This window comes from Bos indicus, chromosome 11, assembly GCF_029378745.1.
Source record: "Bos indicus isolate NIAB-ARS_2022 breed Sahiwal x Tharparkar chromosome 11, NIAB-ARS_B.indTharparkar_mat_pri_1.0, whole genome shotgun sequence".
NCBI classification, from domain to species: Eukaryota; Metazoa; Chordata; class Mammalia; order Artiodactyla; family Bovidae; genus Bos; species Bos indicus.
The window spans coordinates 31,024,214-31,050,422 of NC_091770.1; the positions used below are offsets into that span (position 1 = coordinate 31,024,214).

Sequence of the window (26,209 nt, forward strand, 5' to 3'; positions counted from 1 at the left end):
GCAAGAACACAGGAGTGGGTTGCCATTTCCTTCTCCAATGCAGGAAAGTGAAAAGTGAAAGTGAAGTCGCTCTGTCGTGTCCGACTCTTCACGACCCCATGGACTGCGGCCCACCAGGCTCCTCCGTCCATGGGGTTTTCCAGGCAAGAGTACTGGAGTGGGGTGCCATCGCCTTCTCCGCCTCGACTCCTCTACCATGATATAAATCACAACGTTTACGGAGTCACATTGCTGAAAGGGCACACTGTGTCCAGTGAACTTTGATGGAGTTTCTACTTGCGTCTTCAGGCATTTCCAGATGGGCCCCTTCAGAGTACCACCTAAAGAGTGAAGGCGAGAGACTGAATAACTCCCCTGCAGCTTCACAGAGTCCATCAGTCACAGGATAAGATTCCTACTCCCCCTAGCCCAGCAATTAACCTCTCTACACACCATGTCTGGGTAGGAAGAAATCATGTTCTCATGACAAAAATGAATCAAAGGAAGACTAAACTGAAGATAAATATTTGACAACATAGGCTGAATTAGAAATAAAAAGTTTGTGATGGGCTACAGAGCAGCTGTCAATGTGATGTTATTTGTCCTTTCAATTTGAAGCACATATGATGCCTTCATGGCTAGAGCAGGTCTCAGCATAACAAGACGTCAGAGGTGGACTTTTCCTGAGATGCTGAGGTGTGAGATATGCTATATGCCAAGTTTCTAGAAGCTAGTTAACACAGCTCTTAACCTCTCATGCACAGTGGGCATGAGAATGGTGCAGGAGCCTTGGGAGAAGGGTTCCTCCAGACAGCCATGAATCTGCCCTTCCCAGACCCTCACCATGTGGCAGGGTGGGAGCTGTTTGTTGTGTCACTTAGGTTGAGAGGAGGACTTTCAGAAGACCACGTGGCAACTTTCATCACTGTCTCCTCCTGCTTGGGGAACAGAGTGACTGGTGTCTGACTTGGGCCCAGGCTAGAGGCTGCAATAGACCAGAGGCCAGGTATTTGGGAAATAACTGAAGTACTAAGAACTGGTTATATAAGTCACATCTCTAACCCAGACTTCTGGGAAGAAAAGACTGGAAAATAGGCCTGCCTTATGTTCATGTAGCACATGTGACTGACACAGGTCTTTCATATTCTCTCCTTTGACTTTGGGGCTTCCCTGGTGGCTCAGACAGTAAAAGATCTGCCTGCAATGCAGGAGACTTGGGTTTGATCCCTGGGTTGGGAAGACCTCTGGAGAAGGAAATGGCTATCCATTCTAGTATTCTTGCCTGGAAAAGTACATGGAGAGAGGAGAATGGCGGGATACAGTCCATGACCTCACAAAGACTTGGACATGACTGGGCAACTGACACCTGCTCTTCATTTCACTTCACTGTGAGTTTCTTAGATGAACATAATTATGGTTCCATCTTACAGATAAGGGAGGCACTGCTCACAGAGGGTCAGTGGATCACCCAGATTTCTAAGCTTGAACCAGAATCATAGTTAATGCTTACCAATTCCCTTATCACATGGCGTGCGTGTGAGCTCAGTCATGTCTGACTCTTCACTACCCCATGGACTGTAGCCTTCTAGGCTCCTCTGTCCATGGGATTTTCCACATGCAGGCGTTATAAAGGCCTTGCCTGTACAGAGTCATTTATTTCTGCCCATAGCTCCACGAAGAAGATGCCATAATTGGCTCCATTTTCGAGATAATGAAATTGAGGCTTAGAGTTTCAGTTAACTTTCCTTCTAGCAAATGGAAAAAAAATGGGACCTGAAACTGGACTCTCAGGCTTCCACGCTCTTGGTAATCTTTGTCCCATGATACCTCATTGGTTACATAAGGACTTTGAAAACCTAAAGCTCTCTCCAAGTTAGTAGATTCACTACTAACAGAGTGTTGCCAAGAGGTAATCTTTGGGGGCCTTCTTGGATGCCAGTGTACAAATAACTTTCATCAAAGTACCAATTTGCAGCAAGCAGTTACTTTTAAATTACATAGGGGAGTCACAAAAGAGTTAATATTTTAAACAGTTTGCACACCCTTCCCCACAACTCATTTCTAGCATTAATTATTTAGAAAGCTATTTCTTAGGTACACTTAAACTTAGCCCGTGTAGATGATCACAAGTTCCAAATGGCAAACAGTAATCTGGTGTCACTCTTGCGCTCAGAACACTGGGTATATTGACATTGTCTTCACCCATACTCTGCACCTTTCCAGTCATGACATGCTGGAAAAGGGGATGAATGGGGATGGAGTCAGACACTGCTGGACTCAGTTCTTAGTGCTGCTAGCTACAGAACCTCTGTGTTTCAAATTCCTCCTTTGTAAATTGGGGAAAATACATGCCTCACTGTTTTGAAAGATGGGAAGATGACCTGTGAGACCAAAATACTTAGTTTAGGGTCTGCCATCTAGTAGATGGACAATTAGTATCAGTGTTCTTCTCTCCTGCTCCAAGTTCAGTTCAGTCACTCAGTCGTGTCCAACTCTTTGAGACCCTGTGGATTGTAGCATGCCAGGCCTCTCTGTCCATCACCAACTCCTGGAGTTTACTCAAACTCATGTCCATTGAGTCAGTGATGCCATCCAACCATCTCATCCTCTGTGGTCCCCTTCTCCTCCCGCTGTCAATCTTTTCCAGCATCAGGGTCTTTTCAAATGAATCAGTCCTTCGCATCAGGTGGTCAAAGTATTGGAGTTTCAGCTTCAACATCAGTCCTTCCAACGAATATTCAGGACTGATTTCCTTTAGGATGGACTGGTTAAATCTCCTTGCAGTCCAAGGAACTCTCAAGAGTCTCCTCCAACACCACAGTTCAAAAGCATCAATTCTTTGGCACTCAGCTTTCTTTATAGTCCAACTCTCACATCCATACATGACTACTGGAAAAACTATAGCTTTGATTAGATGGACCTTTGTTGGCAAAGTAATGTCTCTGGTTTTTAATATGCTGTCTCGGTTGGTCATAATTTTTCTTCCAAGGAGCAAGTGTCTTTTAATTTCATGGCTGCAGTCACCATCTGCAGTGATTTTGGAGCCCCAAAACATAAATGTCACTGCTTCCATTGTTTCCCCATCTATTTGCCATGAAGTGATGAGACCAGATGCCATGGTCTTAGTTTTCTGAATGTTGAGTTTTAAGCCAACTTTTTCACTCTCCTCTTTCACTTTCATCAAGAAGCTCTTTAGTTCTTCTTTGCTTTCTGCCACGAGGGTGGTGTCATCTGCGTATCTGAGGTTATTGATATTTCTCCCGGCAATCTTGATTCCAGCTTGTGCTTCATCCAGCCCAGTGTTTCTCATGATGTATTCTGCATACAAGTTAAATAAGCAGGCTGACAATATACAGCCTTGACATACTCCTTTCCCTATTTGGAGCCAGTCTGTTGTTCCATATCCAGTTCTAACTGTTGCTTCCTGACCTGCATATAGGTTTCTCAGGAGGCAGGTCAGGTGGTCTGATATTTCCATCTCTTTTAGAATTTTCCACAGTTTGTTGTGATCTACACAGTCAAAGGCTTTTGTATAGTCAATAAAGCAGAAATAGATGTTTTTCTGGAGCTCTCTTGCTTTTTTGATGGTCTAATGGATGTTGGCAATTTGATCTCTGGTTCCTCTGGCCTTTCTAAATCCAGTTTGAACATCTGGAAGTTCATGGTTTATGTATTGTTGAAGCCTGGCTTGGAGAATTTTGAGCATTACTTTGCTAGCATGTGAGATGAGTACAATTGTGTGGTAGTTTGAGCATTCTTTGGCATTGCCTTTCTTTGGGATTGGAATGAAAACTGACCTTTCCCAGTCCTGAGGCCACTGCTGAGTTTTCCAAATTTGCTGGCATATTGAGTGCAGCATTTTCAGAGCATCATCTTTTAGGATTTGAAATAGCTCAACTGGAATCTCATCACCTCCACTAGTTTTGTTCATAGTGATGCTTCCTACGGCCCACTTGAGTTCGCATTCCAGGATGTCTGGCTCTACATGAGTGAACACACCATCATGATTATCTGGGTCATAAAGATCTTTTTTTGCATAGTTCTTCTGTGTATTCTTGTCACCTCTTCTTAATATCTTCTGCTTCTGTTAGGTCCATACCATTTCTATGCCCATTTTTGCATGAAATGTTCCCTTGGTATCTCTAATTTTCTTGAAAAGATCCCTAGTCTTTCCCATTCTGTTGTTTTCCTATATTTCTTTGCATCGATCACTGAGGAAGGCTTTCTTATTTCTCCTTGCTCTTCTTTGGAACTCTGCATTCCAATGAGTATCTTTCCTTTTCTCCTTTGTCTTTCGCTTTTATTCTTTTCACAGCTATTTGTAAGTCCTCCTCAGACAAACATCTTGCCTTTTTGCATTTCTTTTTCTTGGGGATGGTCTTGATCCCTGTCTCCAATACAATGTCATGAACCTCTGTCCATAATTCTTCAGGTACTCTATCGGATCTAATCTCTTTATCTGTCACTTCCACTGTCTAATCATAAGAGATTTGATTTAGGTCATACCTGAATGGTCTAGTGGTTTTCCCTACTTTCTTCAATTTAAGTCTGAATTTGGCAATAAGGATTTCATTATCTGAGCCACAGTCAGCTCCCGGTCTTGTTTTTGCTGACTGTATAGAGCTTCTCCATCTTTGGCTGCAAAGAATATAATTAGTCTGATTTTGGTGTTGACCGTCTGGTGATGTCCATGTGTAGAGTCTTCTCTTATGTTGTTGGAAGAGGGTGTTTGCTATGACCAGTGCGTTCTCTTGGCAAAACTCTATTAGCCTTTGCCCTGCTTCATTCTGTACTCCAAGGCCAAATTTGCCTGTTACCTCAGGTATCCCTTGAGTTCCTACTTTTGCATTCCAGTCCCCTGTAATGAAAAAGACATCTTTTTGGGGTGTTCTAGATGGTCTTGTAGGTCTTCAAAGAACCAAGATCCTTTGTTAATCCTGTTTTGTGAGTTTGAGTGATTCAGTCAGCATGTCTGAACCTCAATTTCCTATCTGTAAAGTGGAACCATCAGTAAATGTGTCAGAAGGCTTTTGTAAGACTGTGTCAGTGGATCTGAAGTGAAAATGCTTTCTAATTTGTGATCCCTGTGTCCCGCCCACCCCCCGCCCCCCATGCTGCCAGCAGTGATCTGTCCAGTTAGCGGTGCTCGCACTGTTTGCTCTTTCAGACTTTCAAGGCAACTCTGCACCTTGTCTCATCTTCCCCCTTCCTTTCTCTCCTTACAGCCTTTTGAAGGAGATGGGCTGTCCTTTTCCTCTCTGTTTTACATGAGGCTCTGAAAGGTCTTGTTACTTGCTTACACAAATAGGACCATGGCTGAAGACTGGGCGTGCAGCTCTCCTGTGGAGAGAAGAGATTTTCCTTTGTGTATTGCTGAGTGAATCTGTGCCTGGGTGGCTCCTTGACCAGAGAGAGCATAGTGGGTGAGCTTTGTGAGGGAGGCCTCCTAATTTCTTCCCTGGCACATCTCCCAAACACCCTGCTCCCTCTTCTCAGCACTTCTATCTTTGAGTACCAAACTGATGGAGGAGGAGCTCACTCCCTGTTGAACTAGACATTATTTGCAGGTTGTTTGCTGTGGGTGAGCTGATGATTAAACTGCAGCAGAACACTTTCGTAATGTCTGCTGAAAATGAAAATATTCTTCCTTAAAGCGTCTGTCAGTGCAGTGTTCACACTCTGCAAGGCCCCAAGATATTTCTCTAAAAACAGCAGTTGCTTCTCTTCTACTACCCAGACAGATTCAAACCCAGGCCCACATTTTCATCAAGGACCTACTGTGTGTGGACCCTGCCCTCTGTGGAGATAAGCTGCACACAGTCGTTCTGAATTAGAGCTCAACTGAATCAGTGATGACCTCTCCTGCAACGTATTGCTCCCTGATCTTGAACCAGCTGATCTGGCTGGCTGAGGTGCCCCGGGAATGCATTTCTCCTATAGCCATGCCCACAGGAAGACAATATCTTCCCAGATGGACAAGCCAAGGGTTTGGGAGCAGCAGAGCCATCAGGCCTGTGTTCTTAGCTCACAGCCTAAGAGCACACACTGTGAAAGCCAAAGAGGATGAGATGAATGAGGGCAGCAAGAACATATGGGTCCCTCAACAAGCGTTACAGAGTGAGCTGGGAACCAGGTGTGTGAGAACTGGATCACAGCCAGGATTCTCTAAAAGGACAACTAAGTAGCTGAGCGCCTTGTTTTTGGTGCCATTCACTGGATTACAGCCATGAAGACAACCTAGTCCCCATCCTGGAGGAGCACAGAGTCAGGTCACCAGAGTAGACTGCATGGTGCCCTCCCTCTTTCATTATCCTGCCTGCCCCTGTTGTCCACGGTAGAGCCCAGCCTCCTCTGACCCATCTCTGCTTCCCTGGGACTGCCTCATCTCTGCAGAGAAGGTAGCCGGCAGTTCTTGTGTTAGCTCCAACACCTTAACATGTGGCCTCTCCTGGGGATAACTGTAAATCTACAATGGTCTGGAAGGACCAAGATAGCCTTTAAACCTCCCAACATTGAGGCTGCAATGGTGGAAGAAGAGGCGGCAGTTTATTTCCACAGAAATGGGGCTTCACTTGATGCTATTCAGATTCTCACTGGCTAAGCTGTTCCTCTTTCTGTCTGTGCCTGGGGCCAGCCCTCCTCCCAGGCCAGCTCCAATGGCTGCTGGATGCTGTTTGCCTCTTAAGCCTGACCCCACATCCAGTGCCTCTCAGGCTCCTCTGAGGCCAGCTGGGCTCATTTGTGAGGGGCCGAAGTGACAGGGCTCATTCTGCAATTCTCCTTTAGCTTAAGAAGTTGAGTTTTCTGTACTTAAGACTAATTTACAACTGGTTTATGTTTTTGATGCATCTGAAGGACCTCAGCATTTAGAAGGTCTCTTTGAATCCTGGTGAAGAGGAGCCTGATCTGGGAAACAAGAGTGGTCTGCAGGAGGCTGGATTTTCCTATCTTTTAGAGGGGCTTTCTCCTTCCATACAGGACCCTTTGTGTTGGTCTGAATATGCTGAACTCAGGACAGATAGTGATGCTGGGATCCCCAGACTCTTGAAGTCACAGTTATACACCAAGCACTTGAGGAAAGGAAGAGGTCTTGGAGGACATAAAACTCATTTCCTTCTTTCATATGCTTTCATATTCTTGAAGCATATTTTATTATTTACATTTTGCAGATGAGGAAACTGAAACTTGAAAAGATCAGTCCATCACTGTGGGGGTGGGGGGAAGTAGGGGTAATACTCGCAATGAGGAAAGGGGTCAGGGCTGACTTCACACAGCTCATCTGGGACCTGTTTCTCTCTGAACCCCCTCTGGACTTGTCTTCACATCTGATTTCTGATGATGGCAGAGACAGGTCTTATTTCAAAATTAATGAGGTGAGGAAATACCTACCTCATAAGAAAGTATATCCTGTGAAAATGTAATCCAGAGACTGCAAGTGGATGGAATAGATGGTTAGTTATGTTCTATTTGAGTAGATCCTGTTGGAATTTCCCTCTCAGAAGCCCCCATGGCCAAGAATCTATCATGATTGATTCTTGGGTTTCACATTGCCTTTTCTAGGCTCCTTTTTAAAAAATATGCCACCTCCTTTGGAAAGAATAATATCAAGATCTGAACATACTGATGTGAATTGATAGATGCCATGACTGTCTTGATGGAGAAGGCCTGGACTTCTTGCAGGAGAAATTACTGAGCAGGTCAGAGGAAGGAAGAGGGGAGGTGAGCATGAAAACATCACCATCATTACAATTGTGCCCTGAGACGAGAGGAGGTTCTTGCTTTCCTGGGGCTGATGTGCCCAGGCTGAAATCTCATCCTGAACCTCAGTGGTCCACAAGGAAAATCTTGCTGTCTTTCCCTGGAGTTGACAATATCAGGCAAAGTGGCTCTGCTAGACAGATTACTAATAAAAGAAACAACTGTATAATTTCCATTGTGCCCAACTATCCCTGTAGTCATGACAACATCCTTAGAGACTTACAGCACTGACAGATGGGGAGATGGCTAGTTTCTTCCCAACAATCACAGCTACCACGTAAGATGAATTCTGGCCTGGCTGAATTCTTGAGGGGTGCTGACTGCAGGGTGATTCTGTGTGGGGGGTCACTCAGGAAAGGGAGGCTTTGAGGGTTACTAGAAGTGAGTGGGCAAAAATCACTAGTCACTTGGGTCCTTGTCTGACCTGGAGGGAAATAATATGGTGGTGGTTCTGTTTTAGAAATGTGTCCCCTGTCCCCCACTGAACCAAGACTTTCTATTCCTCCAGGGGCCATTATTACTGTACCCCTGGATTATGGCCACTGGCCCTGAGCAGTTCTCCCTTGAGTATATATCTATACCCTGCTCCCCATCAAGCTACAGTCCAAATCATTGTCAACCTGTCATTCTACTGAAGAAGCTCTTCTTTAAAAAATTGTAGTTGATTTATGTTATGTTAGCTTCAGGTGTATACAGCAAAGTGACTCAATTGTACACACACACACACACACACACACACACACATTCTTCTTTTCCTAATGTATAGATTATTACAAAATATTGAGTATAGTCCTCTGTGTTATACAGTTGGTCCTTGTTGGTAAGACTGTCTTGTAACTTATCCTTCTACTACTCTGTTGAAGCTTAAGCTCTTTGCCTTAATTTAGTTCTCCAATCTTCCAGAGCCAGTCCATCTTCATGTAGTCAAACTCCTCAGCATATGCCTTCTTTTTAGTTGAGACTCAGTATCTCCCCATCCTCTGCCTACTCCATGATGCTTTTTTGTTCTATGGGTTTGATCCCCTCTTTCTTTCACAGAAAATTCCTTCTTTTTTGTCTTTCTAAATTTTATTAATTCTCCAAGTTGCAGCTAAATTCTACCCACCTCCCAAGAAGCTTTTCTTTACTAGCCCAGCCAAGGCATTGAATCAGTCCTCTTATCTATGGCCAGTGCCACACAGCTTGGCAGATGTGTTATTCTCAGGGCTTAATGAATGAAAATAGCCTTTTCTTCCTCAAAGGCTGAGACTTTGTGTTGAGAGCTGTCCATTGATGTCGCCTGGATCTCTCCCAAGTCACCCTCTTTATCCTTTCTAGACCACCCTTGCTAAACCAAAACTCTACTTTCTCTGCTTTTCTTCACCTCACTGTTACCACCTGACATCCAACATTGTCTCTTCAATTAGAATATAAGCCCCATAAGGGCAGAGGCATCATCTGTATTGTCATCTTTTTTATGCCCAAGAAGTAGCCACAACAAAGCCTAGGATATAATAAGGCCTCAGTAAATGATTGTTGAAGGGTTGACTGAATGAATGAGTTCTCACTGACTGGCTAATTCACATTCAAAACGCTGGACGAGAAATGGGAAGGCCCTGATCCTTTCCACTGTGCTGGAACTTTGAAAAATTAACCCTGACACGGCTCTTTTCCCACCACCACAGAGAACTAAACATTGCTGAACATCAAAATTATCAGAATAGCCCAGTCCACAGGGACATTGCACATTCCTATCAGAAGAGCTCTGTACCCAGGGAGTACAGGCAAGGCCAGCTGAATTCTGTTAAATGCTTATATTTGTACTGCTCTCCTTGGATTGTTGTGAGGTTCAAATGCAATGAAGTATGATAAAAAGAGCTAAATTATAAATCAACATAAAAATAGGAAACATTATCCAAGCAGTTTGTGGTTGGGGATGGCATGGTATTGTGGGCCAAAAATTCCATGAACAGGGGAGTCTGGAGGGCCACAGCCCATGCGGTCACAAAGAGTCAGACGTTACTGAGTGTGCTTGTGCATGCGTGTGCACACACACATACACACGCAGTGTTGGGAATTAACAAAGAAGGGGTTAAGATCATGCAGGATTATTTAATTTTTCTTGTTCAGAGGGAACTTTTTGGATTTGTCAGGAGTTTGGTGAGAAGGATGCCTTTTTCCTTTGAGAAACACAAATGGTATGTTTTCATGTTTGAACGCTGGTCAGTGGATTCTGTCTATATGAAGCAGTTAAAGATGCCTTCCAAACCTTAGAAATATTGAAAGAGAAAAACAATATAACCACCAGCAACACATCATCATCATCATCATCATCAACAAATTAATCCTTGCAAGACTCTCAGAGATAGATATTCTTTTTTTTTTTTTTTTTTTAAAGGAGAAGAGAGAACTGAGGTACGTAGAGGTGGAGTCCCTTACACAGACTCCCTTAGCTAGTCAATGACAGGGTCAGGAATTTAATAAGAATTGCTACTGTTTACTGAGAAGGCTGAGCACCTAAGAATTGATGTTTTCCAACTGTGGTGCTGGAGAAGACTCTTGAGAGTCCCTTGGACAGCCAGGAGATCAAACAAGTCAACCCTAAGGGAAATCAACCCTGAATATTCATTGGAAGGACTGATACTGAAGCTGAAACTCCAATACTTTGACCACCTGATGTGAAGAGCCAGCTCTTTGGAAAAGACTGTGATGCTAGGAAAGACTGAGGGCAGGAGGAGAAGGGGCAACAGAGGATAAGATGGTTGGATGGCATCATCGTCTCAATGGACAGACTTCGAGCAAACTCCAGGAGATAGTGAAGGACAGGGAAGCCTGGTGTGCTGCACTCTATGGGGGTCAGTCACAACTGAGTAACTGAACAGCAACATACTGATAATTTTCTAAATGTCAGTCATTCTTCTCAGTACTTCATTCAATACGATGCTAGGAGACAGGCAACATTATTCCTCATTTACAGAAAGGAAAACAGACCTAGGGTTGTTAAGCTGATTACCCAAGGCCACACAACTAAGAAGGGCAGGAGCCGAGACCTGAGCCCAAGCAGGGGGCCCTGGAGCCTCTGCTTCCCCACTACTCTGTGCCACTCTTGGGTCCCTGGTCTCTGTTGCAATGTCCAGCAAATGGCTTAACTTTTATAGTCCAAGAAGCTACTTTCATCACTCCTACCAAAACAAATGAAAGAGAGGAAAGCAGAAAAGAGGGAGAGAGACTTAGGGGAGGGGTGGGGAAGAAACATCTGGAATCGCTAAGGTGAGTTGCAGTGAAGACTCTGCTGGAATCATCTTTGGCTGGAGGAAGCAGATGGCATAGCTGCCCTTAACAGCCTCCTAAGAAGCTCTAACAGGTCCCCATGTGAAAGGAAGATGGCTGTCAGTTGGGGGTGGAGGCCCACCCAGCTGTGTAAAAGGTTTGTTAAGATGAAATTATGGTTTACTGAATAGCAAAGAGCAACAACCAGCTGCCTGAGAATTATGCCGACAGGATGCAAAGGCAAGAGAATATTGTGTAAACCTTATTTACAGATCAATAGATAATCTTTCATACACAAAAGGTCAGCTCCATGAAGGCAGAGCAGTAAAGAAAGAAATATTGCTCGTAAATACAATATTGACTTGAAAAAATCCACCCAGATGAATCCTTTGATATATACTCTTCTAGTCAAACTACATTTCTTTATTCATGAATTTTTTTCTTCCCCTAACCATTTCAGGTTCCGTAGTGAAGTATAAAGGGAGTAATGAAGAAGACTGATTTCTAGTTATTTTGAATTCTGTGCCATCAAATGATCGGTATAAAGTGGAATCAAGTTTGAGAATTTCAGAGCAACATTTCTAAGTGTGTGTATGCAGCATTTAGTGTTCTGAAGTCAAATGACAACCCACCCCTACTCTTGGTAGTTTCCTGCTTTGCTGACTGTGTTGATAAACATTTATCCTGGCTTAAGGAAATAAACAACTACTCCATCCTGCTGGTCCTCTCTGGATCCCTTCATCCATTTTATGTTTCTTTTTTGCCTTGAAGCAAGTAGTTCATCATTCCCCAAAATACCTGAAATCATTGCCACCCACCCCTACTTGGCTGCTGAATTGCAAAGCTATTCAGGACCACTGCCCAGACACAAATAAGTGTGGGAGAAGAGGGAAACTTGACTGGGCTTTGTTTCCATGACATAATTAGGTTAGAGGACCACCTCTAAATTTGGGTGATTCCTCTCAGCAATTTAAAAAATATTTTCAAAGGACCACAGTCTGAAAAGCCTGAATGATGCTTTGCTGGTAGTGTTTTTGGAATGCAGAGCTGCTCTAGTTCTCAGGATCACCTTGGGCTGCAACCGGGAGCAATGTGCAGCTGAGAAAAGTCTGCCCTGGGCAGTAAGTCCAAAGGCTTGAGAGGGACAGCTGTTCATTCCAACTTCCTGATGGGGATCAGCATGGCAGTGGTTGTGAAAGAACTTTATACTCTGAGGAATTATGTGAGTATATATACTTTTCAGAGCCACCCAGGAGGATCATTTGACAGTGACACAATTCCTCTAAACTAAGTACAAGTTCTTTTCTTTTTCCAGTTAGAAAGCATGTTTTAGATACTCTGAGAATGATAACCTCCTCTCATGAACAGATGTGGCTGGAATCGGTCACCTCCAGTTTTGTCTGGACTTGACAGGGTAGTCAGGTAAGACTGAGGATTACTTAACACCTCAAAGTGAGAAAAGGATACAAAGAGGAGTCTGGACTTAATGATAGACGGCAGAGGTTTCAGCTCTTCCAGAGTCAAAGTCAGAGCTTCATCCTCTCTGTTCTGCCAGAGTTCCCCCTTCAGTCTAGGGCCATGCTTTCCACACATACACACTCCCGAGTTCCTCTCTTGCCCTTACTCCCTAGAAACAGGGCTGAGGGTTTCTTGCTAATAAGAATGAATGGTGCTGGCCACAAAGTACAGGTTAGTATTAAACGCTGGAGCTCTTAACTTTGCAATGACTCCCCATCCCTTGGATTTTCCCAGTTCCCCATTCGCAGACCTGCTATTATCATCATGGGCTGTGACATGTGTGTGTATGAGAGGGTTGTTTCTTCCTGAATCTCTGCTCTGCAGGGTGCTTCTCATGAGCCACATGTGACAGTCTGTGAACAGGGGTGTCCCTTTGCATATCCCACCACTCCCTGGTGGCTCAGAGGTTAAAGCGTCTGCCTGGAATGTGGGAGACCTGGGTTCGATCCCTGGGTCTGGAAGATCCAGGGAAGATCCCCTGGAGAAGGAAATGGCAACCCACTCCAGTACTCTTGCCTGGAGAATCCAATGGAGGGAGGAGCCTGGTAGGCTACTGTCCATGGGGTCGCAAAGAGTCGGACATGACTGAGCGAGTTCACTTTCACTTTCACTTTGCATATCCCAGCTCTCTTTTGTTCTGCTGTATTGAAGGCTCTGTGGCCACCCCTATTCCACTCAGAATTTTTCTAAGAGGAAGGAGAGAGGAGAAAGGGAGGGATAGAAATTGGGAGGGAGAGAAAAAAAGAAGGAATGAAGGAAACCACCTGGGTAATAGGCACTAATAATTTTATATTTATATAGTTATTTATGGTTTATATGCTAAAAACAATTTGTAAAATATTTTTACAGGCATAATCTTATTTAGTTTTTATAACCACCCAATTTATAGATAAACTGAGGTTTAGAGAAGGTAAAGTTTATCTAGCTAATAAATAACAGCATCCTATCTGGAACCCAGTCCTTCTGATGTCATGTATAGTTTTTTTTTTTTTTTTTTTCTTTTCTATACTGCTCCATTAAATGTAAAGGCATGTCCCAAAGTTCTTTTTTGTTGAATCCATGCTAAGCACCCTAGGTGAAAGCTGAAGGTCTTAGTAATCACCATAACTCTCTATTAAACCCTTACTGGACTTTTTTTGAGGTTAGACTTATAGACTTTGGTTGGCCAGAAATAACCATCCTACAAATACCTAGTACATTTATTAATGTTTTTGTAGTTAACAGTATATTTTCATACGTGAACCTCACTTGAAAGTCCTATAAGCTATGCACATCTCAGAGGTCTAGTGATTGGCCCAAGAATGAATGGTGGAGTCAGGATGAGGCTCTAGATTTTTTTTATCCTAAGGCCTATGCCTTAGGATTTCCTCCACTGTGGCGTACCTAACCTGTGTTAGATTCTGCAGAGTATAGCAAAGTCCATTTAAAGAGCCAGGACTCCTGAGTTGCTCATAGCACTGACCTCTCAGCATGACTGAATACATAACTTGTGAGGTGTAGGGATCTCTGTTCAAAACTGTTAAAGCATTTCAAGATGGTGACAGCAGAGTATTAAACCTGGAATGAGGCCCTCTGAGTGTGGGACCCTTTTGAGCATGGAGCCCTGTTAGAATGCCAGTGAAGGTGGTCCTGCCTGACGTGACTCAGGAGTGGAAGACTTTGTTTCTTTCTCAGATTGTTTCTGGGGCTCCTATCAGAGAGCTGAAATCCCAGGTCATATGGACTTTGTTCTGTTAAATCTTTTATTCCCTCCATCAGAGAGCTAAGCCACAATGTTCCTTATTATATTAATTGCTAACTCCAGTTCTCATAGATCAATAGTTAGGGACAGTCAAGATATCACTAGTAGCTAATGTTTATTGAACATTTATTATGTCACAGGCACCGTGCAAAACATTTTATGCGCTTTGAATTGATTGCAAGTGTAAGTGTTAGTCACTCAGTCATGTCCGAGTCTTGCTTGACTGTAGTCTTCCAGGCTCCTCTGTCCATGAAATTATCTGGGAAAGAATACTTGAGTGATTCCCATCTTTATCCTTCCCTGTATCACTACACCTTGTCTTGGTGACTTTGTAGCTTTTCACATCAATTAGTGGATTCTATTTCTCCACCTCTTAAATCTGGGTTGGTCCCAAGAATGATAAAATGCAACAGAGGAAATGGTGTGTAAATTCAGGGTTTAAGTCTCAAGAGGCTTACAAGCTTACTCTTTCTTTTGGAACCCCAGGTCTGCTGTGAGAACAAGCCTGTGTGAGTTGGCTAGAAATGAATACCACTTGTTGGAGAGCTGTCATCCCAAACCGAGACTATCCAGGGCAGCCAGCACCCACTTCACCTGCCAGCTAAGTTCAGATACATGAGTGAGCTAAGCTGAGGTCAGGCCAACAGAGTCCAGCTCGGCCGATGGATTTCACTGATCAACTCACAAATAGGTAAGAAATGATACATCATTTTTGCTTACAAACTGTCTTTTGGAGGTAAGTAAGTATGCATTCTTATTAAATTAATAGATAACAGACACACATCCATTATTATTTCCAAGGAAACAAGCTTTGAGAGGTTATATTCATGCCTGTGATCAGTAGTTAATAAATGGTTCTGTAAAGTGTGACTCTATAGGTCAAGTTCTTATCTGTTATTTTGCAGGGTCCCATTGTAGCACTCAGGGTTCTGTCAAGCCCTTAGCTAATTTGAAAGCTGAGTGGAAGAAGCAATGTTTTTGCAGATAGAGTCAGGCCCAAGGGATGGAGCTCAAACACCAAGAATCTCTCTGCTGATAAAAATACCATGTCTATTATTAACCAAAACTTTAATATAAAACATTGTAATCCATCAAAGGAAAAAATGCTTACACGCAGAACAGGAGAGACGATGCCTTTGAGGTCAAGGTCACAAGCTAAATGCTAGCAGAAATTTTGGCTGTATCTCATTAACACTAAATTATGACTGAGTTCTGCAAGAGGTCTGTGTGACAATCCCATTAATGCAAATGGCATTCCTTATGATGTCTGCTTTTGTAAATGAAAATCAAATGCAATTATGTCAGTGGAATTTCCTTATTAAGCTAAACTAAAACCCACCAGCAAGTGTCTCCTCACTTCCTTTTCTGCCCCACATCTTTGATTACAAGCCGTTGCTCCCCAGAGTTGCAAATGGATATTTTGCTAAAATACGAGTACACAATTTGATGATAGAAGGGGCACCAGAATACAGAAGTTCTTACAGATATCGGAGGTTGGGAAGGTTCTGGAAGGCATCAGGGTCGATGTATAGCAGGTTGTTGGCCTTTTCAATTCTACTGTGAAAGAGAAAAGAACATGCACATGACCTTACTGGTAAGGAGTGCTATGGTATTTTTCATTATTATGCGAAGAGTATGTTAATCAGTTATTCACCCTTTGTCCATCCATCATTTCCACAAAGATTGAGCATGCATGTGGTGTCTTTTACTATACTAAACTGTGCAAACAAAATATTAACCCTGTCTTATATAACTGTCATCACTGAAGTCTTCCTGGAATCTATTCATCAGAGACAAACAAAGCACAGCTGGGTGAGTCATTTCACCCTGAACTCAGTTGAGTGTTTAACCAGTAAGGATCTCCCAGGGTCTGAGGAAGGCAGGGATGAGGCTAATGGGGGAAATGATGTTTTTTTTCTGACTGGGAGATGAGAGAAGGGGATGGACAGCAACAAAGAGGGTGAAGAGTCAAAGGAGATTGGAGAAAAGTAAAGTGAAAGGTCAAAGGAAAATGAAGATTAGGGGATAAGCAGTGAACATCTCTGGCTTTCACGGTGCAGTCCCGGCAGACAGCAGGTGGCAAAGTGCCAGTGAGTCCCTCATGCTGGAATGGGGGCTGCTCTCTCACAGCTCATGGGAAGTGATGGCTTCTGCCCTGGGCTGACCTGCGCCACGTCCTGATCAATAGTCTGGAGGTGGGCATGTTCACATTTGGATTCCGACAGAGAGAGGCTGCCCTTTCCTCATCTGGCGGGATCAATGTATATTTGCAGAGATGCTCTGTGTTAATTACTTCCTCCCTATTTCATTAGCTTTAATGTTGCAGTAACCTGTAGCTACGCAGATCCAAGTACCAGGTAATTAATCATTTTAAATACAGGCAGTGTTACATGGAGGTGAGCACTCTCCATGTGGGGGAGAGATGAAAGAGCCATCCCATTAGCTCCGCTGCCCGTTGAGCTGCACAGAGGGACATCTACTTGACCTTGCGCAGAGGGCTGGCTGCCCTTTGGTTCGCTTCTCTGATACTCTCTGTGGGTTCTGAGACCCTGGTCAGATCTCTCTTCCCAGCTAGGGTAAGGAGAGGCCAAGCAGAGAGAGAGGGAAGGCATCAGTTGCAGAGGCTTAATGACAGTGAAGAAGAATGAGAGTGGGAGGTAGAAAAGGAAAGGGAGGGCAGAGTCTGTCATAATGGACAGACTGTCATTCCTAAACAAATTCATATATATGTATGTATGCGTATATGAATTATGCATATGTGTATATATGCTTGGCAAATGCTAAGAAGTTTTTAAAAAGATACAAAAGAGTCAAGAGATTTATGTTCAAGTCCTTAGCCTGCTGTGGATTTGGCTGGGTGACTAGACAAGCTTCACAACTTCTCTCTGTCTTTCATTCCTCATCTGTAATATTAGGAAAGTGGTTCAGTGTGTTTCCTAACTGTGTTCTCTGAGAATTTTGTAAGATATTCGTCAGTGCTTCACAGAGGAACCTTTCCAATGACACTAGTTGAGAAACTCTTAATACAATATCCTTCTTGGAGATTCCAAGTGCATATGTGCATATTACAGACTCTGAGTTTTCCTACAGTAGGTGAGTCTGTCTAACTTATTTGACCATAGAATCTTTTTCCTTTTTTGTAATGATAATTTTCTGTTTAATGATACACAGAATACACTTTGGAAAAATTTGGACCTGTCTCCAAAGTCTCATCTGGCTTTGATAATTTATAGTAACTTTAGACTGGTATGCAACAGAGGTGTATCTGTGTGAGTACTGGCATGTATATAAAACTAGAATGTCAACAAGAGAAAATACATTTGGTTGGAGTAGTAAAGAAGCCAAGGATTGTTATGATAACTTACTGGTATGCCAGTTTATGTGTTAGATCTACATAACATTTATCATCTCATTTGTTCATCACAGTGACCCTATGAGGCATGCAATTTTATTATTCCCACTTTACAGAAAGAAAGCTAAGTCTTAGCATGATTTTGCATCTTGACCAAGGTTCCATGGTGAGTATGTGGCATAGGCTAGCAGTCAAACTAAGACTGCCCATCTTCAACTACCTCATGAGGAATTTATTTTGGGCTTTGACTGTGGAACAAATTTGAATGAGAGGATGAGCTGGAAGTATTACTATGTGCAGTCACAGAGCTAGGTTCTTGAGTTTACTATGCAAAAAAACCCTGAGAAGGAAGAAGCAGAATAAGACTAAGCTCTGAACCGGTACCCGAGTCACCAGGCAGAGATACATGGCAGCACCTACTGGACTGACTTTGACAGCCTAAAATGAAATTCTAGGAGTCCGAGGACAGAGCAGAGCCAGGGCCTCCCAGGAATATAAGTGAACTTTAAAGCTACTACCAAAAGCAGGCATGAGCAAAACCCCATAGAGTCTTGCTTACATTTCATGTAGTTTGGGCAGGTTGGAGAACACGTTTGCCTCTATCACTTCCAAGACATCATTCTGTGAGATCTCTCTGCAAAGAAAGAAATATAATTCAAGTCAGTTCAGCTACAGTCCATAATGGATTTAGGGCTCAGCCTGGAGCCTTGTGCCTGTAGTGATTCATGAGACACACAGAACTCTACTTCTGCTTGCAAAGAAGTCAGCTGTAATGATAAGGCGAAGCTAACATAAGATGCTAATACTTATAGAACAATGAGAGAATGAACCCAAAGCAGTGAGTCTGGTCAGAAATTATTCCGTCTATAGGTGTAGTCACAGAGGCCCAGAGAGGGAAAGAGACTTGATTAAAAGTATTTAGGGAATATACAGGGTGAAAAAAAACTTTAAATAGACCAGGATCAGCGAACTTCTTCTAGAGGACCATGTAGTAAAATTTTTATTTTTTGGCTTTATGAATCATTTGGTCTCTGTTGCAACTACTCAGTTGATACTGTTGCATAAAAGTAGGCATAGATATCATGTAAATGAATGAGCATGCCTGTGTTCCAGTAAAACTTTATCCATAAAAACAGATGGCAAGCTGGGTTTGGTGTCATGGGTGATAGTTTGGTGACCCCACCCTAGCCATGGAGGCAAGTTTTCTCTGCTGTGCTGCTTTGGAAAACGAGAACCTCGAGTTAGTCTCTTTTAAATACACATCCATGCTGTTACCCAAGTGGAGATTGTTATTGCAAGACCTTTGACATTACTGTTGCTTGGCCCAAAATACCCTGGAAAGATCCTTCAGGTCCCAGCCTGTTTGCTCCTAGAGTAATTGGAAGGGAGTAGATGATGAAGTCCACTCTGCAGAAGCCCAGAGCTTATGAGGAGAGAAGGGCGAGAAGGGCGACTTAACCAGTTAATGTTTATAAAGTGGCTCAAAGATGAAACATGCTATTATTAGGCCTCCTGAGGAAGACTCTCATGCAGTTTTAATGTGGCAGCTGAGAGAGTTTCAGAAAATCTCATAGGTGGTGTGCATTCAAATTGGCTCAGGCAAGGCGCTGTCTGTTGGCCTGAGATTTTGCTGAGAAGCTCTAGAAACGCTCTTGATCAAGGGAAAGTTCTGGAGAGCAGGACAGGGAAAAGGCCTGTTGGGGGAGGGGAAGTATGACTGTGAGCACAGGGGCTGGCAACATGGAGGGGGACCAGGGGGTGGGTGCGGAGCTGTCAGTTCAGTGGTGGCAGGATCCTTTCTCTCACTCCCCCATTAGCAAGGAGACATTTTGTGTGAGAAGTTCAGTTCAGTCGCTCAGTCGTGTCTGACTGTTTGAGACCCTTTGGACTGCAGCATGCCAGACTTCCATGTCCATCACCAACTCCCAGAACTTGCTCAAACTCATGTCCATCGAGTTGGTGGTACCATCCAACCATCTCATCCACTGTTGTCCCCTTCTCCTCCTGTCTTCAATCTTTCCCAGCATTAGGGTCTTTTCCAAGGAGTCAGTTCTTTGCATCAGGAGGCCAAAGTACTGGAGTTTCAGCCTCAGCATCAGTCCTTTCAATGAACATTCAGGACTGATTTCCCTTAAGATGGACTAGTTTGATCTCCTTGCAGTCCAAGGGACTCTCAAAAGTTTTCTTCAACACCATAGTTCAAAAGCATCAATTCTTCAGTGCTCAGCTTTCTTTATAGTTCAACTCTCACATCCATACATGACTACTGGAAAGACCATAGCTTTGACTAGACAGACCTTTGTTGGCAAAGTAATGTCTCTGCTTTTTAATATGCTGTCTAGGTTGGTCATAGGTTTCTTCCAAGGAGCAAATGTCTTTTTTTTTTTTTTTTGTAGTAAAATTAATAAACTTTATTGAGAGGACTTTGTGAGTTCTATTTTAATTTCTTGTCCTAAAGATTTATATATATATATATATATATATATATATATATATTTAATTTTATTTTATTTAACTTTATAATATTGTATTGGTTTTGCCATATATCAAAATGAATCTGCCACAGGTATACATGTGTTCCCCATCCTGAACCCTCCTCCCTCCTCCCTCCCCAAACCATCCCTCTGGGTCGTCCCAGTGCACCAGCCCCAAGCATCCAGTATCATGCATGGAGCCTGGACTGGCAAGTGTCTTTTAATTTCATGGCTGCGGTCACTGTCTGCAGTGATTTTGGAGCACAAGAAAATATAGTCTGTCACTGTTTCCATTGTTTCTCCATCTATTTGCCATGAAGTGATGGGACTGGATGCCATGATCTTTGTTTTTTGAATGTTAAGTTTTAATCCAGCTTTTCCATTCTCCTCTTTCACTTAAATCATGAGGCTCTTTAGTTCTTCTTTGCTTTTTGCCATAAGGGTGTTATCATCTGCATATCTGAGGTTATTGATATTTCTCCCTGCAGTCTTGGTTCCAGCTTGTGCTTCATCCACTTGGCATTTCACATGATGTACTCTGCATATAAGTTAAATAAGCAGGATGATAATATACAGCCTTGACATACTTCTTTCCCTGTTTGGAACCAGTCTGTTGTTCCATGTCCAGTTCTAACTGTTGCTTCTTGATCTACATACAGATTTCTCAGGGGGTCTGGTATTCCCATCTCTTGAAGAATTTTCCAGAGTTTGTTGTGATCTACACAGTCAAAGGCTTTGGCATAATCAATAAAGCAGTAGATGTTTTTCTGGTATTCTCTTGCTTTTTTGTTGACCCAGTAGATGTTGGCAATTTAATCTCTGTTTCCCCTGCCTTTTCTAAATCCAGCTTGAACATCTGAAAGTTCCTGGTTCACATGCTGTTGAAGGCTGGTTTGGAGAATTTTGAGCATTACTTTGCTAGCGTGTGAGATGAGTGCAATTGTGCAGTAGTTTGAGCATTCCTTGGCTTTGCCTTTCTTTGGGATTGGAATGAAAACTGATCTTTTCCAGTCCTGTGGCCACTGCTGAGTTTTCCAACTTTGCTGGCATATTGAGTGCAGCACTTTCACAGCAGCATCTTTTAGGATTTGAAATAGCTCAACTGGAATTCCATCACTTCCACTAGCTTTGTTCAGAGTGATGGTTCCTAAGGCCCACTGGAGTTTGCATTCCAGGATGTCTGGTTCTAGGTGAGTGATCACGCCATCGTGGTTATCTGGGTCGTGAAGATCCTTTTTGTATAGTTCTTCTGTATATTCTTCCCACCTCTTCTTTATATCTTCTGCTTCTGTTAGGTCCATTTCTGTTCTTTATTGTGCCCATCTTTGCATGAAATGTTCCCTTGGTATCTCTAATTTTCTTGAAGAGATCTCTAGTCTTCCCCATTCTATTGCTTTCCTCTATTTCTTTGTATTGATCACAGAAGAAGCCTTTATCTCTCCTCGCTATTCTTTGGAACTCTGCATTGAAATGGGTATATCTTTCCTTTTCTCCTTTGCCGTTAGCATCTCTTCTTTTCACAGCTATTTGTAAGGCCTCCTCAGACAGCCATTTTGCCCTTTTGCACTTCTTTTTCTTGGGAATGGTCTTGATCCCTGCCTTCTGTACAATGTCATGAACCTCCTTTCATAATTCTTCAGGCACTCTGTCTCTCAGATCTAATCCCTTGAATCTATCTGTCACTTCTACCGTATAATTGTAAGGGATTTGATTTAGGTCATACCTGAATGGTTTAGTGGTTTTCCTTACTTTCTACAGTTTAAGTCTAAATTTGGCAAAAAGGAGTTCATGATCTGAGCCTCAGTCAGTTCCTGGTCTTGTTTTTGCTGACTGTATAGAGCTTCTCCATTTTTGGCTGCAAAGAACATAATCAATCTAATTTCAGTATTGACCATCTGGTGATGTCTATGTGTAGAGTCTTTTATGTTTCTGAGAGAAGGGCACCTCTAATACTATTGTAGCTTCCTTCATGATTCATTTGGTAAATTTAACTGCCTTCATACTTTTCACAGTTGAACATAAATAAGGGTGGTGTGTGCGTGCATGTTTTAAGAGGATGTGCTGGCCATTGGGTGTTTATTTGCTTCTCTGCCCTTCCAGTGGGAAGAGTGCTGGGTGGTATAGGAATGAGGGGAGTAGGAAAGGAGTGAGTGAATTGAAAGTCGCTCACTTGTGTCTGACTCTTTGTAACCCCATGGACTATACAGTCCATGGAATTCTCCAGGCCAGAATACTGGAGTGGGTAGCCATTCCCTTCTCCAGGGGATCTTCCCAACCCAAGGATTGAACCCAGGGTCTCCCACATTGCAGATGGATTCTTTACCAGCTGAGCCACCAGGGAAGCCCAAGAATACTGGAGTGGGTAGCCTATCCCTTCTCCAGGGGATCTTCCTTACCCAGGACTCGAACTGGTGTCTCCTGCATGGTAGGCGGATTCTTTACCAGCTGAGCTATGAGGGAAGCCCAGAGGAAAGGAGTGGGAGACTTCAAAAAAGGGGACATTTTTTGAAGACTTTAAAGAGTCCAGTGAAAGAGCTGCACAGGTAGAAAATATGCATGGAGGGAAGCACTGGATGACAGAGAGGGTTTAAATGCAAATGAGCCCGTATCATGCAAAAGCTATAGTATTTCCAGGTTCACATGCCATCCCCTTGTAGTATCTCAGCCTAATACTGCCTAGAAGATAGATATTTCTCCTTTCCTGAATTCATGTACTGAATTCATCCCATACACATTCTCTTATGTGGATTTTTTTTTTTGCCAAAGAGAACTAAAAATTATTAAAACAAATAAGCCAAGAAACACTTCTAAATTAATTATTTCAGGAGGTAGTTCATATTTTATGGCTTCAGCTTCAGAGGCAGGAGAGGGTGTTAGGCTTGGAAGGTGGTAGAGAGAGCCTTTGGCTGGAGGAGGGCTGGAGGGAGGTGAGCAGCATACAGTAGTGAGAAAATGCCTTACTGGGAGATTGAGGGCTCTTGCTCCATTACAAACCAGTTCTGCCTCTAGTTATTTCTGTTACCATTGACTAGGTATCTACTATCTACCAGCCCTGTACATGCATTCTCCTCAATCCCTTTAGCATGCCTGTGAAGCTGGTATTTTAATCTCCATGTTAATAAACAGCCCTATCTGTATGCACAACAGCTCTGGCTGACTGCAGGGCTGGAACACTTTCTTCTACATGCCTTGCCTTCCAAGCCATGTTAGGTCTAATATTTCCACTCCTATATATTTACTCAAGGGAAAGGAAAATTCATGCCCTCCCAAAGACTTGTGCACAGATACTCATAGCAGCTTAATTGGATAAACTGGAACATATTCATACAATGGGATATTATTCATCCATAAAGTGGAACAAACTGCTGTTCCAACATAGTTGAATCTTTAAAAAAAATTACACTAAGTGAAAGAATGCAGACTATTTATATGAGGGTCTAGAAGAAGAAAAACTAATCTACAGTGATAAAAATCAGAGTAATTGTCACTTGGGGCCTGGGATGGAGTTTGCTAACAGGAGAGGCAACAAGTACTTTCTGGGATGATGGAAATGTTCTCTTTCAAGATTGGGGAAGTGGTAACATAAGTTTATCTAACTTTGAACTTTAGATTTAAAGTGAATGCATGTATTTTAGTGTATATGAAACATACCTTAATACAGTTGTATAGCAATACTTTTTATTCAGAGGAAGGAGAATAAATTCCATTCCGTTTATGTCTTGAAAACTCTGAATTGAGAGAGCTATTGGAAAAATGTTGTCTGGTCTGAAAGTGGTTCTGAAAGTTCCATCAAATCCTAGTGCAATCCTGGAGATTATAGATAAGGGTCCTTCCCTCTTGACTGTCTCCCCTGCAGCTCCCCAACCCTTCACTGAAATCTATGAAGTGAATAGCTGAACTAGGTCAAAGAATCAGAGTTTCTCAACTCTGACTGCACTCTAGAACCTTCTGGTGGATTTAAAAAAAAATTCCAAAGCCTGGGTTAGTATCTGAGAATTGGATTTATTTAGTCTGGGGTGAGACTCTGGCATTATTTTTTTTCCCTTGTTCTTTAATTCTCCAAACAATGGTGGTTCCAATGTGCATAAAGGATTGAAAACTACTGGTCCAGATGATATTAAGTTCCTGTTTAGACCTGTGCTTTCCATCTTACAGAAGGTTTGCTTCAGGAGCAAGGGCCAATTTTCCTTGTTCTGCTAGGACAACAAATTGGAGAAATAAAGTTCTTGGAGCACAAAAGGAAATAAAAATTAGATAAAATAGTAGTAAGAGAAACCTGGAGATAGAACCTGGAAGTGGGAGTAAAATATAAGAGGTATTATTGAATAGTTAGTTTTGATTTTTCATAAGAAAATTTAATCAGAAGGTCAACATTTCAAATGTTCAATGTGTAACATGGGATATTGTGGAAAATATGTAAAAGCATCTTATATTTTATTGTTATTCAGTTGCTCAGTCATGTTCAACTCTTTGCAGCCCCATGGACTGCAGCACAGCAGGCTTCCCTCTCCTTCACTATCTCCTGGAGTTTGCTTAAACCCATGTCCATCGAGTTAGTGATGCCATCCAACTATCTCACCCTCTGTCACTCTCTTCTCCTTCTGCCTTCAGTCTTGCCCTGTATCAGGGTCTTTTCCAGTGAGCTCTTTTCATCGGGTGGCCAAAGTATTGGAGCTTCAGCTTCAGTATCCGTCTGGGGCTCATTGACGTGTGGATGCAGAAGAAGATGTGAGAGTTCATCTCTCTTCTACTGAGCAAGATGCTGAAATGTTTTGGAAATATGTAAAAAAAAAAAAACCTGGTACTCTTCCATCTAACATTTTTTAAATATTATTTTGCATAACACATGTTATTTATATGAATATGTAGACATGTATTACTTTTAAAAAATAGACTGACAGAATATTTCCCAGTTTTAATTTCTAGAATGACAAATGATAAAAAATTGGGGAACTATCCAATGTAGGCTGAGTTCTGTCCTTCTTGGGTGAGGGGTCTTGATTCTGTGGAAAGCTTGTTTCCAGAGCTGAGACTCTTCTCATCTTCCCAGGCAGTGAGTGGTTCTCATGATTCACATAGAAATCACCTGGGGATCTTGTTAAAATGCAGATTCTCTATGGGAAGATCTTGAGAGGGTCCAAGGTTCTGCCTTTCTAATACCTCGGGTGATGGGTATGTTGCTGATCTTGAGACCACATTTCGATTGCAAGGTTCTTCTGAAGAATGGTAGTAACGTCCTACCAGGCCTTTCTCCCCAACGTACACAGAGGTGGATATGAAAAGCATGATAGAGGAGGAGTGAAGTTCTTGATTTAAAAAATCTTTTATCTTCTGGAAACCCCTCCCTTACTCTCTTATTTTTTTTTGAACTTTACAAATTGTATTAGTTTTGCCAAATATCAAAATGAATCCGCCACAGGTATACATGTGTTCCCCATCCTGAACCCTCCTCCCTCCTCCCTCCCCATACCCTCCCTTACTCTCTTATTGAAGTTTTCCTGTTCTCTAGATTGTCACAAGAATTCTTTCTCAGTTAAAGCACTTGCTACTTTGTTTTGTTATTGCTAATTTTTTGGTGATGGGGCGGTGGTCATTGCCTAATTCCCCAACCTGACTTTGAGTTCCTAGATGGTGTTTTATCCATTTATCTTTGTATCTCCAGCACCAAGTGCTAAGTTGAAGCATGATAAGTACTCAATAGATGTTTAGTGGGAGGATGTGTAGAAGGAAGAAAAATAGTCCTTAGGTTCAGAAACGGTATCTGCAAAACTGTGAAGGAGATGAAGCTTGTTTTCTGTAGTCTTTCACCCCCCTTCAAGCAAGCCCAGCTTGTCTATGAGCTAGACTTTTGTCCCAGGAATTTTTCTACAATTAATACATAGCGTGGAAGGGACACATGCATGGATTTGATCTGCTGTGCTAATAGCGTCTGGATGCCCCTATGCATCACAGAGTTTCCCAGTTCCTCTCTGGCTCACAGGTGAAGTCATTGAATTGACCAAACACCCATAGAGCTGAAAACAGGAGAGATGACTGGTGTAACTGTAGGAGTTCTTAAAGCATTTGATTGAATGTTAGGTCTCTTTTGTGCACAGAATTCTATGTTTCTTTGAAGGAAGGGGAGATGTGCTTGAATGA

At 42.6% G+C, this 26,209-nt stretch overlaps 1 protein-coding gene across 2 annotated transcripts in view; it reads right to left on the minus strand.

Annotated features, from left to right (window-relative positions):
* FSHR (follicle stimulating hormone receptor) overlaps positions 1-26,209 on the minus strand; it is a 196,723-nt gene that overhangs the window by 52,697 nt on the left and 117,817 nt on the right. Inside the window, exons 3-4 of one of the 2 annotated variants that reach the window (XM_070798620.1) lie at positions 18,157-18,231; positions 15,728-15,799 (exon numbers count right to left, since the gene is read on the minus strand). In XM_070798620.1, coding sequence (XP_070654721.1) covers positions 15,728-15,799; positions 18,157-18,231 — 147 coding nt within the window. Of the gene's footprint in view, positions 1-15,727; positions 15,803-18,156; positions 18,232-26,209 lie in introns of both variants that reach the window. The other variant, XM_019969656.2, reaches the window with a different exon arrangement.